General features: G+C 34.7%; 1 protein-coding gene across 3 annotated transcripts in view; it reads right to left on the reverse strand.

The window, feature by feature from the left end:
* LOC145263095 (dynein light chain Tctex-type protein 2B-like) overlaps positions 1-15,007 on the reverse strand; it is a 254,270-nt gene that overhangs the window by 63,561 nt on the left and 175,702 nt on the right. For all 3 annotated transcript variants that reach the window (XM_080119995.1, XM_080119997.1, XM_080119996.1), the window contains exon 3: positions 6,132-6,201. In XM_080119995.1, coding sequence (XP_079976121.1) covers positions 6,132-6,201 — 70 coding nt within the window. The remainder of the gene's footprint in view (positions 1-6,131; positions 6,202-15,007) is intronic.

Consider the following 15,007-nt stretch of genomic DNA (forward strand, 5'->3'; position numbering starts at 1 on the left):
AGCATAGTCTGAAGATAGCGGTTTCAATCCTACCCAAAGCAGGCCAGAGGATTAGTTGGCCAAAATGTGGTGAGACAACTATGGAAGGCAGTAATTATTGGGGACACAGTTACAAGCCTCAGCATTCCTATACCGTCGCGGTTAATCACCTGAAGAAGGCCAGAGGATGGGTCGGCTGAAACATGGTGAAACAACAACTATAAAGATGAGGATAACAGTCCATAAAAAATGAATACACAAATTATGGGGATCTCATCTCAAAGGAATCTAAAGAATAAAAATAATGTATAATAGGATATTACTTTTCAATCATCTACTTATATATAAATGCACTTTGTCTGTGTGTCTGTGTGAGTTCGTTTCCTATAGACTCCAAAACGGCTGGCCCGATTTTTTTTTTTTTAAATTTCACTCAAATGTATGGGAGTGTTCTGGGAGTGTCCTTGGATAGGTTTTGTATTGGAATGCTTCCGATAGATATCAAAAATCGATAATCGATAAAATCCAAATAAAGAAGGAACAGACCGATTGTGAACAAAGTTAACGTCTTATAAAGCTTAACATGGCAACCACATTTGAGAAGTTTCCTATCCCATCGCAATTAACCACTTGAAGAAGGCCAGAGGATAAGTTGGCCGAAACCTGTTGAAACAACAACACTATAAAGAAGTCCACAAAAAAAAAAAAATGAATACACAAATTATGAAGCCTCATCCCAAAGGATTCAAAATAAATAAATAAATAAAAATGATATATAGTGTTTGATTACTCAAATAATCAGGAAGTCTTAACTTTTACCTGAAAATAATTAAAACAAAAGCACTTTTTATACTAATGGCTTGCTACTTACGAGTATCAAAGTGCTCTTGTATGCATGCACAAATATACATTCATACGTTAAAGTTGGTTCATTTTTAACTATTTCTTATCCATCTAACGATAGCTCAAATGGTATCAACTAAGGTTGGAGCACTAAATGCTATGGTTTCAATTCTAGCTGATGACACCGAAGTCATATATATTTTTTTTCATTTTTGACATCACTAATATACAATGAATCTATTTTATAAAACTTACTATGTCTAGCTATCTGTCTGTCTCCATTTTTTCAAAGTGCATCTCTCTGAGATGCAGAGTCACAGAGCGGTGGGAGGTGAGTCAAATGACTTTTTAGTTTTTAGCTGGTAAAAATAGCTGCTAAGAGGTTAAAAGTTTTTAAAAAATTGAACTTGCCATGCATAAGTCGACTTTAAGTGTTCTTGTATGCATGCACGAATATACATTCATATGTAAAAGTTGGTTCATTTTTAACTAATTTTTATCCATCTGATGATAGCTCAAACGGTATCGATTAAGGCTGAAGCACTAAATGCTTTACTAAATGCTTAATTTTAGCTTATGTCACCCAAGTCTCTCTCTCTCTCTATATATATATATATGTATAGTAATTTATAAAATATATATGGCGATTAAGCTACACTGAATATTCTGCGTTTCATCCAACTATAGGATTCGTCAGGCTTATGCGCGAATTCTGTCGTTGCTTCTTGTTTTTATATATGTTGAGGATTTCTAGTTGGCCAATCAGCTTTCTAGTCTCCACCGCGCCCCTTCCTATCAGCCAATGGGCATGCATTTTATCAAACAAAGGATCTGTTTTAGAACTAGGTTAGTGGTTTTAGGTGGCCGTTCTCCTTTTTTTTTTATACATATAAATATACCTATGTGTACACAATAATGCACATATATATACACATATATATATATATATATATATATATATATATATATATATATATATATATATGTATACATATATGTGTGTGATCGTTTATGTATATTCATGTTTATTTAATTTATTTGTTTGTTTTCTATTGTTATTGTTAGTTTTAGAGCTATTTTGTATCGCTATCCTAGAGTAAGTTTTATTTTGTGAACACAGTTGTTTGCTATTATCAATAGAGAATTGGCTTTATAATAATAAATACAAAAATAAATTAAAATATCATGTATATATATATTTTTTTTTATTACATTTTCACCCCAAACAAGGCACATTGCTACTGTGGTGTAGGGGGCTACTATCAGGGGCAGCAACTACTGGGGTACTATGTTGGGATTTGGGCAGCAAAATGTTGGTTCACGTTACACTTGAACTTCTGCATGTCAGTACAGTTAGGGAAGCAGGAACCTGGAATGGAATTCCAGAGTCTAGCGGTTCTGGGGAAGAAACTACTGGAGTAGAAAGATCTTTTACATCTAGGGATCTCTACAGTGTGGGGGTGGGATTTAGCTGCCTGTCGGATTTGTCGAGGATGTCCACGTCGTGGGGGCACAAGTGTCTGTAGTTCGTCAGAGTATTCACCATTAAAATACTTGTAGAACAGGCAGAGGGATGCAACGTTTCGTCGATGGGACAGAGGCTGAAGCTTAGATGCCAGTTCAGGGCCTATCAGATTGGCGACTCTTTTTTTTAACCTTGTCTAGGAGCGAGCGACTAGTAGCAGATGCACCAGCCCAAATGTGACAACAATACTCCATACATGGGCGAATGGTGGCCTTATAGAGGTACAGGATACTTTCAGGTGTCAGTAGTTTTCTAGCACGGTAGAGAGAGCCTATATATATATATATATATATATATATATATATATATATATATATATTTGAAGTCACTACTATATATTAGGTACAATATAATAATCAATAGAGAATTGGCTTTATAATAATAAATACAAAAATAAATTAAAATATCATGTTTAAGCATTAAGTCAGTTCATTTTTAACTATTTCTTATTCATCTGACGATAGCTCAAACGGTATCGACTAACACTGGAGTACTAAATACTAAATAAACGATAAACACTACACACCAACTGTTCTGTTCTCGGCCAGTGAAGGAGAAATCTTTCTAAACTGAGACAATTTTTATTTTTTTAGCCCAATCTATATTGATCCTTTTGGGGAAGCTGGAGTTTTCTAGAATTAAAAATCGACTTTGTGTTTAATTCTGCCCTCGTGAGGAGGCAAGTAAATAGGTCCCCTTATGGGTTATTTGGTGCCGAATTTTATTGACATCATAGAAAGATTTTATGATTTATTATCATAAAGCCAATTCTCTATTGATTATTATATTGTACCCAATATATATAGTAATGATTTCAAAAGGTAAAAAAAAAAATTTTGACTTGGGTGCCATCAGCTAGAATTGAAACCAAAACATTTAGTGTTCCAGCCTTAGTCAATACTGTTTGAGCTATCGTCAGATAGATAAGAAATAGTTAAACTTCGATTTTTTAATATCGACAAATTGATGCAAATTCGTTTTTTATATAATCCCTTTTTTTATATATATATATACTAATGGTTTACCATTAACCGAAGCCAAAACCCACTCGAGGATAAGGAATTAATCAGATTGTCATTTGAATGATAAACAATACTATGAAAGGATTGAAAACGATAGATATAACACTTCAGCTGTTTTGTTCTCAGCCAGTGAAGAAATCTTTCTAAACTGAGGCAATGTTTTTTTTATATCCTAATCTAGAGTCCTTTTTTTTTTTTTTAATATGCTGGAGTTTTCTCACATTAAAATGATAGGTCCTGAACTGTCATCTAGGCTTCAGCCCCTGTCCCATCAACGAAATGTTGCATCTCTCTGTTTGTTCTACAAGTACTTTAATGGTGAATGCTCTGATGAACTACAAGCACTTGTACCCTCTCGAAGTGAATACCCCCCCCCCGAAAAATCCGATGAGCAGCTAAATCCCACCCCTTCACAGTAGAGATCCCAAGGTGTAAGAAAGCCGTCTACTCCAATAGTTTCTTCCCCAGAACTGCTAGACTTTGGAACTCCCTTCTGGAATTCTGCTTCCTCAACTGTACTGACATGCAGAAGTTCAAGTGTAATGTGAACAGACATCTTACTACTCATCTCCTTTCATAATATCCCTGCAACTTATGTCCCCGATAGTAACACCCTACTTCAAAGTGGCACTGTGCCTTGTTTGAGGTGAAAATTGAAAAAAAAAAAAGATATTGTACACAATATATAGTAGTAATTTCAAAAGTTAAAAACGATACAACTTGATGCAATCAGCTTGAATCGAAACCGAAACATATAGCGTACCAGCTTTAGAAATGACGTCATGACGTTAAAATTTGAGACCGTGACAAACACATTCAGAGTTTTAGTATAATACAAGAGGCAAGCAAGCAAGGACACCCGAAAGGTCCACAGAGTTTCATAATTATTAAGATTATGTAGTAAGTTCTGAAAATATATATGGCAATTAAGCTACATAGAATTTTCTGCGTTTTATTCCTCTAAGGAGGCATATAGCATGATAGTATATTCTCTACTTATATGTAAACGGCATTTTGTATGTGTGTGTATGCGTGTAAGTTTGTACCTTATGGACTCGGAAACAGCTAGGTCGAATTTTTTAAAATCGCACACAAATGCAAGTTTATTGGTGAACAACGAGGCCAGGTATCTGGAGGTGTCTGGCAGTGTTCTTAGATAGGTTTTATATCGGAATGCCTCTGATAAGTATCAAAAATCCATAACTGGAAAAATCCGATTATAGAAGGGACATTGATTTTAACCTAAGTTACAGCCTAACGTCACATGTGCATTTGAGAAGTTTTTTCACCATACAAGCAAAAGTCAACAGTAGGTTCTTTAATGAAACGGGGGCGCGTTTGAAATAAATGTTTCTGTTTAGAACACAACTGAATCATGATAATTGACTTGCATTTTTGCATAATTTCTACATACTGCACACGGTATTCCCAAATGGTCACTCATCTGGTACTGACCCGGCTAATCGTTTCTTAATTTGGTGATCTAACTAGAACCAGTGTTTATATATATATATATATATATATATATATATATATATATATATATATATATATATATATATATATATAGCACTCTCTAGACCTTGCTTGCTTGCATCTTGTCTTTCATGATCGGGCAATTCCATCTTTTAAAAAAGGGATGACAGGTCAATTTATATATATATATATATATATATATATATATATACACACGTGTGGGGGGGGGCATTGCTTAGAGGCTACGGAATGAGGGTGGAGACTTCTATGTTTTTTCAATTCTAGTTGATGGCGCCTAGTTTTGATCTCACTACTATAAATCAGGTTTAACAAAATCGATAGAGAATTGTCTCTATAATAAATACATAATCTGCATGAATAAAAAATATCATATTTAAGCGTATTTTACAGTTGGGTAACATTGGGCGGCATGCTAGTATATATATATATATATATATATATATATATATATATATGATGGACTCCTTCTCGTCGATTTTGACGTACAAGCTCATGTCATAATGAAGATTGAGAGTGTATCTCTCCCAGTGAATTAAACGCACCTCCAGATATCAATCTGGAAATTTCTACGTCACCTACACAGTACATACAGCACCTAGCCTTCCCAAATGGTCACCCATCTGGTATTGGCCAGGATCCTCGTTGCGTAACTTTGGTGATCTATATATTTATATGTGTGTGTGTGTGTGTGTGTGTGTGTGTGTGTGTGTGTGTGTGTGTGTGTGTGTGTGTGTGTGTGTGGTGAAAAAGAAACAAAATGAAAATTTTATTTTCATTTATAAATCTTTTTTATTCATATTTATATGCATATATATATATATATATATATATATATATAAAAAATGAAAATTACAATTGAATTTACCAAAATGATCCAAGATGGTAAAATTAAAGTAAATTATAAATATTAAAGAATTAATATTTATAAAATTATCTCAGCCAGATATAAAAGCTCGATAATACCAAATAGGAAATAGAGCTTATAATAGAGAAAAAAAAAATATATATATATATATATATATATATATATATATATATATATATATATATGCAGGTGCTTATATATTTATGCATCTGTCTATTATTCTTAAAAAATTTAACTACGCATAAAAGCTTTTAAGCCATCTGAGCAAAGAAATAGACAACGCCCATAAAAAATGTGTGGGTAGAGGTTAATATTAATAAAAAAAAAGAAATGTTGCCATAGAAACTGAATGACACACAAAAAAAAAATAGACACAAAAAAGAAAAATGTTGTTCTTTACTTGACTGCCTGGCCTCGTTGTTCACCAATATAAACTTGTACAACAAGTTTATATCTGTCATAACCAAGATCTGAAAAAAATAAAGCAAATACTGTTAGAAAAATTGTTATAAACACAAATCAGCTACAAAAAAAACTAATGAACCAGAAATCCAATAATCTGACACTACCCCACCCTCCCCCAAATAAAAGTGTGACCTGATCGTTTGCAGAGAGAGTGACTTGACTTGTCGCACTGTGGGGATGTCTCTTGAAAAACTGTTATGGCACAGAAGTCTCCAGTTGATGAACCACAATTGTCCATAGACGATATAATGATAAAAACTTGAGTAACTTGGTTTAACATGCGTGGGGACGTTTCTGGATGGCACGCAAGCATAAAACAATATAAAAACACAAGAGGTATATCCCTTTTAGATCAAAGGGTTGATATATCATCTGCTATGTCTGGTTTGCGTCAAGTTCTTGGTATCATTAAGTGTCATTAATTCTCTCCTGAGAATTATCTTCAGACCAGAATGATGCAATTGAACGCTTGTAGGCATTGTAAATATGGAAAAAAAAAACAATGCATTTTCTTTCCTATGTATATATAAAATATAAATTTATTTATTTCAGTTTGAAGAAGTATTTTAAGAACTCGAGAGTTCAGTTGGTATGCGATTATCTCCAGCAAGTTGCACATCCCAAGTTTTTGCAATCATCTCTAACAGAATCCAGGCTTCAATGTTTTGGTGACTGGCTCATACCGTCTGCAGCTTCAACAAATCTTCTCTCATGGTGATGAAATGAGATAAAGAAAGGGAGAGGGAGAGATAGAAATACATATCGTTGTTAAATTTCTACAGATTGTTCTGATGGTGAACATTTCTAGCAAAGCCAATGTAAGCCACATTGATTTGACTTTTTCACCTGTCAACATCGATTGCATAAAAATCTAGCCTGCTGATGTGTGCTGACATTTCGAGATGATAACAGTGCCAACTTGATTTTACTTGTTTACTCTCTAGGATAAGGAAATGTAGGTAGAAGGCTGTTAAATGTGGGAGTTTGAAGAGGGCGAGCATCATCCAGACCTTCGTTGAAAAAGCACAGAAAATGTGGGAATTGTGGAAAGGTTTATTACCACTCAAATTCCAGAAAAATAAAACAGTCATCATCAGCAATAAATCAATCATAAACTGCTAATGTGATAATGCAAAGTGATTTGTAATGGTTGTTGAAACAGTTATGCCTGTAAGAATGAAACCAAAAGATAGTTGGGACAAAAAACAAATTTCAAGTAAATACAATACTGGGCAACTCTGGGGAGATATAGCTGTTATATTACCAGGTACCAAATTGAAGATGTTGTATTGTGCAGGTGTATATAACGGGTGTATATAATAGTGATGGGACGATTCAATATATTTCCCGATTCCGATACAATTACCGATTCTGATTCTTTGTAAATCTTATAATATTTAACTACAAAATTGTTATTTTGTCCCGATTGCTGTAAAAACACATATTAAATGTGCCTGTATTTTCTCAAATGTAAAACCACATTTATGAGAGGGTGATCTAGAGATTTTAATCTTATTGGAAGTTTAAAATCAATGAATATTTATTATTTTATTGTTACTGCACACAGTAGACGATGTTTTATAAACCAAAATCAAATAAAAAAGGATAATTTAAGGAATCAGTTTTGGCATCAGGAAATAGGCATAAATTTTTCCGATTCTGATACCCCAAAAAGTTCCGATTTTTCCGATTCCCGATTTCGATTAATCGTCCCAGCACTAGTATATATACGTGTTTATGTACGTCTAGTCTATATAAATATATGTGTATGAAACTGATGTGTGTGTGTGTGTGTGTGTGTGTGTGTGTGTGTGTGTGTGTGTCTAAGCATATTCGAACGGAGTTCTGGTAACAGCCATTAAATCAGGACAGGTTCAACAAACATGACACAAGCACAGAATCGCCGTTTCATAACGGACTAACCTTAGGTTGTGACTATCTTGCTCTTTCGGACACTGCAAGAAAACATTTCACTATGAAGCAGTAACAACAGGGTTTCTCTTTTGTTTTTCCTTATTTATTCTAATTCTCACAGTTATGTTATTTTTTAAGAATTAAAATTTAACATTTTAGCGTGGGGATCACTTTTAACGTAAAATGAGAACCTACTTCTTGGCGACGTATTGAGGCATGTAATCGTTAGTATTTTTTGGTGGCGGGGGTGGGGACAAAAAGGGGAAATGGGGTGGGGGCGGGATCATAAGTTACAAACATTTTAAAACTACGTAGAGACACTTTAGAACGTGTGTTTGGCGGGGGGGGGGGATATTATTTTTTGAGTTTGTTTTACTGTACACATAGATTCGAAAAAGTTGTCACAAAACAAATATATAACAAATAAACGTTATCAAAGGCCAGATAAGTTACTTTTCTACCTAACTGGATATGTTTTTAGTATTTATATTTAATGTAACATGTTTATTCAGCTTAAAAACATACAGTCTTTACCGATGTATTGGAAAATTTTAATTGATGGCTGACTCTCTCTTTGAGACGGTAAGTTTGGAAAAATGTGTTATAAATAAAAAAAAAACAGACAAAATACTGTTAGAAACTCGTTCAATATATGTTACCATAACATAGGCTGACATATATTTGGCGGGTTTTTAACAGAATTTGACTGGGTTTTTTATTTATAACTCATTTTCCAAAACTTTTCAAATATCTGCCATCCTGAAAAAATAGAGATGTAACACTGTATTTATCTATACGAAAGGCCACAAAGCTGCTGAAACAGCTCACAATATCAATGAGGCATTGGCCAAGAACCACTACTGAACACACAGTAGAATGGTGGTTTAAGAAATTTTGTGGCAGCGATGAGAGTCTTGAAGATGATGAGTGTAGTGGTCAGCCATCAGATGTTGACAACAATCAATTAAGATCCTTAGTCAAAACTAATCGACGCACAACTGTTCAAGAACTTGCTTCTGAATTAGATATAATGTATACGATGATTTCCAACCATTTGAGAGAGACTGGAAAGACAAAAAAACTTGATAAATGGGTACCTAACAAATTGAACGACAACCAAAAGAAATGCTGTTATGAAGTGTCATCTTCCCTTCTTTTTTATGCAACAAGAACGACCCATTTCTCAACAGAGTTATAACTTGCAATAAAAAATGGGTTCATTATGATAATCAGTGATGCTCAGCTCAGTGGTTAGACGCCGACAAAGCTCCCCATTTCCCGTACTATGACCGGTCTCATCCATTACATTTTTTTTAATGCAAGCAAAACTATTACGACAAAGAAGTACTGTCAACAAATGGATGCAATGCATCATAAACCTCAACAACAACACCCGCCATTAGTCAACAGAAAAGACTCAATTTCTCCACGACAATGCCCAACTGCACATTGCTAAACCGAACCTGCAAAAGTTGAACAAATTGGGCTACAAAACTTTGCCTCATCCGCCATACTCCTCAAACCTCTTACCTACCGACTACCCTTCTTTCAAGCATCTTGACAACTTTCTGCGTGAGAAATGCTTAAAAAATCTAAGCGATATCAAAAACGCCTTCAGTGACTTCATCATCACCAGAACGCAAGATTTTTACATCACTGGCATACACTTGTTTTGCATTAGCAAAAATATGTTGATTTTGATCGTGCTTGTTTTGATCCCAAAAAATGTTGTTTGAGTCAAGATATGTTCTTCTGAGTTTTAAAGTTAAAAACTGCAAGAACTTTCTTGTCAACCTGATACATTTTTTAAGTTTCTCAGGGTTTTGTTTCTTTGTTTTTTGGGTTTTTTTTTTTTGTTTGTTTTCTTCACTCTCGCCCAAGCAATGCTGGATAAACTTGCTAATATTATTGTTTAAAAAGAAAACTTAGGTAAGTAGATAGTTTATCTTTTGGTTAATATAACAGTGCTGCTTTGTGCACAAGAATCATAAAGATCACACGTTGAGATGTGTTGTAATTCGAGTAAGGATTGTTTATACAGGAAAAGTAATTCCCAAGGAATGTGCATCTCTGTAACGTTTACATTTACTATTCACCCCCCCCCCTCCTCCACACACACTTCCTCTTTCTTTTCACTTTCCTTCCACTTTTTCTACTTTCATCATTCTCTTCACAACTTTTATTTCTCTTCCTCTTCACATTCCTCCTCCTCCGCCTCTATTTCCCTACCTTCCGTCTTATTCACTTTCTTTTCGTTTCTCTTTTTTTCCGCCTTCTTTCACGTTCTTTCCTCTTCTCCACTTTCCTTCCCTTTATCTATCTTATTTCCTCTCGCCCCCCACCACCACCATCCTTTTACTTCACTTTCGTTTTCCTTTTTCTCTTCTTTAATTTTCCTCTCTCTTTATCTTCCTTCCCTTTCATCTTCATTTTCCCCCTCCTTCCTTTTCCTTCTTCAGGTTACTTCCTCTTCTTTTTGTTTCTCTTCCAGTTTACTTCATTTTCAATTTCCTTTTCCCTTCTCTCTTCCCTTCTCATTTTCCTTTCCTAATTTCATTTACCTTCCTCTTATTCACTTTTCTTACCCTTATTCACATTATTTCCTTTTTTTTTGTTGTTGTTTTCACTTTCCTCTTTCATTTTTCTTCTTCACTTTCCTCCTCCTTATTTTCTTTATTCCCCCCTCCTTCAATTTTTTCCTTCATCTTCTTCGCGCTCTTACCTGTTCCCCCTTCCTTCTCCACGTTTTTTCCTTTTCTTTCTCTTTTCCCTTCTATTTTTTTTTTCAATTTCCTTCCCGTTCTTATCACAGTCATTCCCCCTTTTCCCTTCCTCAATTTTATTCAGCTTCCTCTTTCCCCATTTTTCTTCACCCTTTCCAAATTATATTTCCTTTCCTCTCCTATGCGTCTCAAATTGTCAATCTTTGCCAAAACTCCGTACAAAACTAAGGAAGCTGGCCTTTTTCAGAGCATTCTAAACACCACAAATAAAAGCCGGTTTGTTTATCAATTTTAAAAACGATATTATCGTCTGCTGTATTCTGTTACCTGACATAAAATGCCAATCGAATCCCCCATATTATCTATAAAAGGACCCCCTGTTAATCATGACCCTCATATGTTTCTTCTGAGCTCAACTTTTTTTTTTTATTATTTGTTTGGTATCATTTTTTTTTTTATAGTTTTGTTGGTGTACGTGGCAACACCAGGCCTAGACTTATCTTATCTGTGATCCTATAACAGAAATAGTGTTGATCTTTCCTACATATAAGAATAACAGTGCAATATCAGACATTTCTTTTCAGTTTTTTTGTTTGTCTTGTTTTTACTTTTGTTCTCCTAAAACAAAAAATATTATTACTTAAATGTAAAAAGATACTGTGACAGGAAATAAACTCAGACAGGAGAAAAGTGTCTCATTCAATTATAATCGATACCAGACCTAAAACAGATGATAATAATTCCTGACCTGAAATGGAAGACTAATAATAAATCTGTTGGCAAAGTCACTGGAAAAATGCTTGCATCATTCCTCACTCCAGAAGATATCTCACTCCCAATGCAATCCTTCACTCGTATAAGAGCCAAATAAGATTGAATACTGTTGCCACATCTGAGCAACAGCTCCTCAGAGCACTCTATCCTGCCTTGACAGAGTTCAAAACTGGCTTCAAAACTTAGTAGGTGTTGACCTTTACTCTTGTCTAAAACTTCTTTCACACAGAGAGGACAATCATGTTTTATTCGGTAAAGTACCCAGAAATAAATGTCATTACAAAAAAAAACAAGGTGTCGAATTATTACTTGTCTTATGTTCCTTGCAATGTGGCCTACATACAACGTGTTGGGTTCCGTGCGTAAATGTAGGTAACGTTACAGTCCTTTCTTTATTTTACTATTGTTTCGCCCCCCTCCCAATATAACAATGTTGGAAAACTATCTTAACCATTGTTTTATGCATATGGTTTGAATTTCATTAAAATCGGATATACATATTTGAAGTTTCTCCGTATGGGTCACTTAGAGGTGAGATCGCATATATGCTCTTAGAAATCTGGCTTCTATCACAGTAGCCCTCTAGACTTCAGCAGCAATATTCCTTGTTTGTTGTCATACACCATGAAAAAAAACGACACCTGTTGCAATATTTTTTATATATAATTAGTTGCAATATTTTTTATATATAATTAGTTGCAATATTTTTTATATATAATAAGTGTGTGATTAAAGAAAATTGGAAGGTTCTACTTATAGACATCGGTGATAGAAACTGATCAATCAAATGGATCCACATTCTGCTAGCAGCCAATCAGAAACAGGAATTGCTCCATAAAAATATTGGATAGTTTTGAATTCCTGCACATAATTTTTCCTGTCTACAGGAGAAAGATTTTTGCTCTTTGCCTGCAAATCGTTAAAATTCCAACAGAGCAGCTACCCACTGAAAACTTTTTTTTTTTATCTTCAAGACTTGTACAGATTACCTACCCATCGGAAACTCTTCTGAAATTAAACATGGCCTTCAATCTAAAAACGCAAAACAAATATAAAACCATGAGGCTCAGAAGAAAGATATGAGCGTCATGATCGCCAACATGGGATACCCAGTTAGCATTCTGCTAATGTAGGTCCTTTTTCTTTCAGACAGCAGAATATAACAGACCAGTGTATTCTTATTTCTACAAAAATCACAGGGAGAATAAGCCTTGGCCTGTTGTTGCAACAACAAAACTATGATAAATAAATATAAAACCCGTGGGGCTCAGAAGAAAGATCTGCGTGTTATGAGTAGGTGCTTATTTCATAGTCAACACGCATCAGCATCCTGCTAATGTTGGCCGTTGTTATTTCAGTAAACAAAATACAACAGACCAAGTGCAAATCAATATGATCAGCCTAAATTAAAAACCTAGTAGAGGAAAAAATGCATTGCACAGAAAGTTAGACTATGTTTCTGTATTTTTGAGATGAGGATTGATAATTCAAATCATTTGGATCATTCAGACTACTGCTCTCGAGTGTCATTTTCACAACATTTTGGCCAATACAATCCTCCTCCCTAACCTTCTTCACGTGTATCAAATCAAACTCAGGAATCCTTCGAATAGAACCTTTTTTAAATCCACGAGAGTAGCATGCTCTCATTCCATCAGCCATGACCGGGTAGAAGTCCTAAGTAATTTTCAATTTTATTTAATAATAACCGTGGGTTATAATCAGAATGTGGTTGCAAATTACTTAGGGCTTCTAGCCGGTCATGGCTAATGGAACAAGAGCATGTTACTCCTTCGGATTAAATAAAGGGTTCGGTTTGAAATTACCATATTTTTTTTTTCTATCAAATGTCTTATGTGGTGAGAGTACTTTCAAATACCAAAAAAAAAAAAAAAAAAAACAATCACTGCACGCTATTCAACAGGCTTCATTTCATACCTGACTCAGTCCAAACATCTGTAAATCAGAAACTATGATTACTTCAGAGATATAAATCATTGTACATGCAAAATTTCAGCTATATCAGACTACTGGAGGTGGCGCGTCAGGGGCATTACTTATTGAACGCTCTTCGTAACTGTCTTGGATTTTTGCAGTAATTCTTTGTGACACACTTTTATCCTAGCCTGTATTTTATGCTCGTTTCATGCAACGCTTCTTCTGGCTTTTAAAGCAGGTAATTTCATATATCAATTGAATAGGGAAATATAAGTACCGACATCTATCACTATAGCAGATGGTGGCATTTGCTTTTAATTAAAGTAATCCCTAATGCTCCGTTAAGAATTTCCAACTTATTACCGTTAGGTGAGCCAAGATCCGAGCACTTGCTATCCTCTTTTACAGCCTCTGGGTAAAAAACTATCAAAAGCCGAAATGTGACTTAGAGATTACCTGTCTGAAGAATGATAAATGCAGTAAACATTTTTTTTTAGAGAGTAAGCACTAAAGTTGCCCATTACCTAACAGCATGACATTAGAGAGGTGGTGGCTCGGGCTGGAGTGGTATGCAGATTAGAAACTCTGACAAAGGCATCTCAGCTATAATCTACCTATGGAAAAAGAATAATAATTTAAAGGTCAAAATAAAAAGAAAATATATTACCTGGCAATAATAAGGTAATAACTAACAGGGCCTGTGGAAAATCTATGGTGCTTTGAACATTAATCTGTATAATTTACTGTTTGCAATTTATTGTTTAAATAATAAATATCCACCATATTGAACACTACTGAAAAAAAAAAAACTCTTCTATAAAAATTATTATTTTAAAACAATGAATATTTTCTTTTTTTCTTATGGTAAAAATAAGACAACCATATTGGTCCCATCTTTAAAGTTTTACAAACTGTTTTATATTTCATTTTGTCACAAAAATGCGACGGTACATGGGCGGAATTCTTCTTTTAGAATTCAAAGCCACGTTTGCTGCAAAATTGGGAGTCTTTTGCCACCTAAAGATGGAGCAGCAAAGTTTATTTAAATCTACTTCCTGGATAGTCTAGAAGAGGAACTACATCGTCGGGATGTGACAGTAGACTCAACCAAGACATTCTCCAAAGGCTAACTGAATTTTTACATAAGAACGACACCCTAATTTGTCAACTGAAAATAACAAAGGAGAGGATTGAAGAAGAAAACTTTTTTTTTTTTTACACAGTGATCACCACTTATCAAAGCCCGGAAGCCACTCAGGGATAAGGGTTATTGCAAGTACATTACGTTAGTGTGGAGATTTGATGAAGTGTTTACTTAAGGGGGCGGTTCATTAGGAATTTGTTAACATTGGACTTGAAGACATCCAAGCTGTAGTCCGGTGGGAAGCAGGCAGACGGAACAGAGTTCCACAGGCGTGCAGTTCTAAGAAAGAAGCTTTGTTCATCGAATCCGCGTTTTGAT

Source organism: Euprymna scolopes, chromosome 38 (genome assembly GCF_053919585.1).
Source record: "Euprymna scolopes isolate OS-2025 chromosome 38, ASM5391958v1, whole genome shotgun sequence".
Lineage (NCBI taxonomy): Eukaryota > Metazoa > Mollusca > Cephalopoda > Sepiida > Sepiolidae > Euprymna > Euprymna scolopes.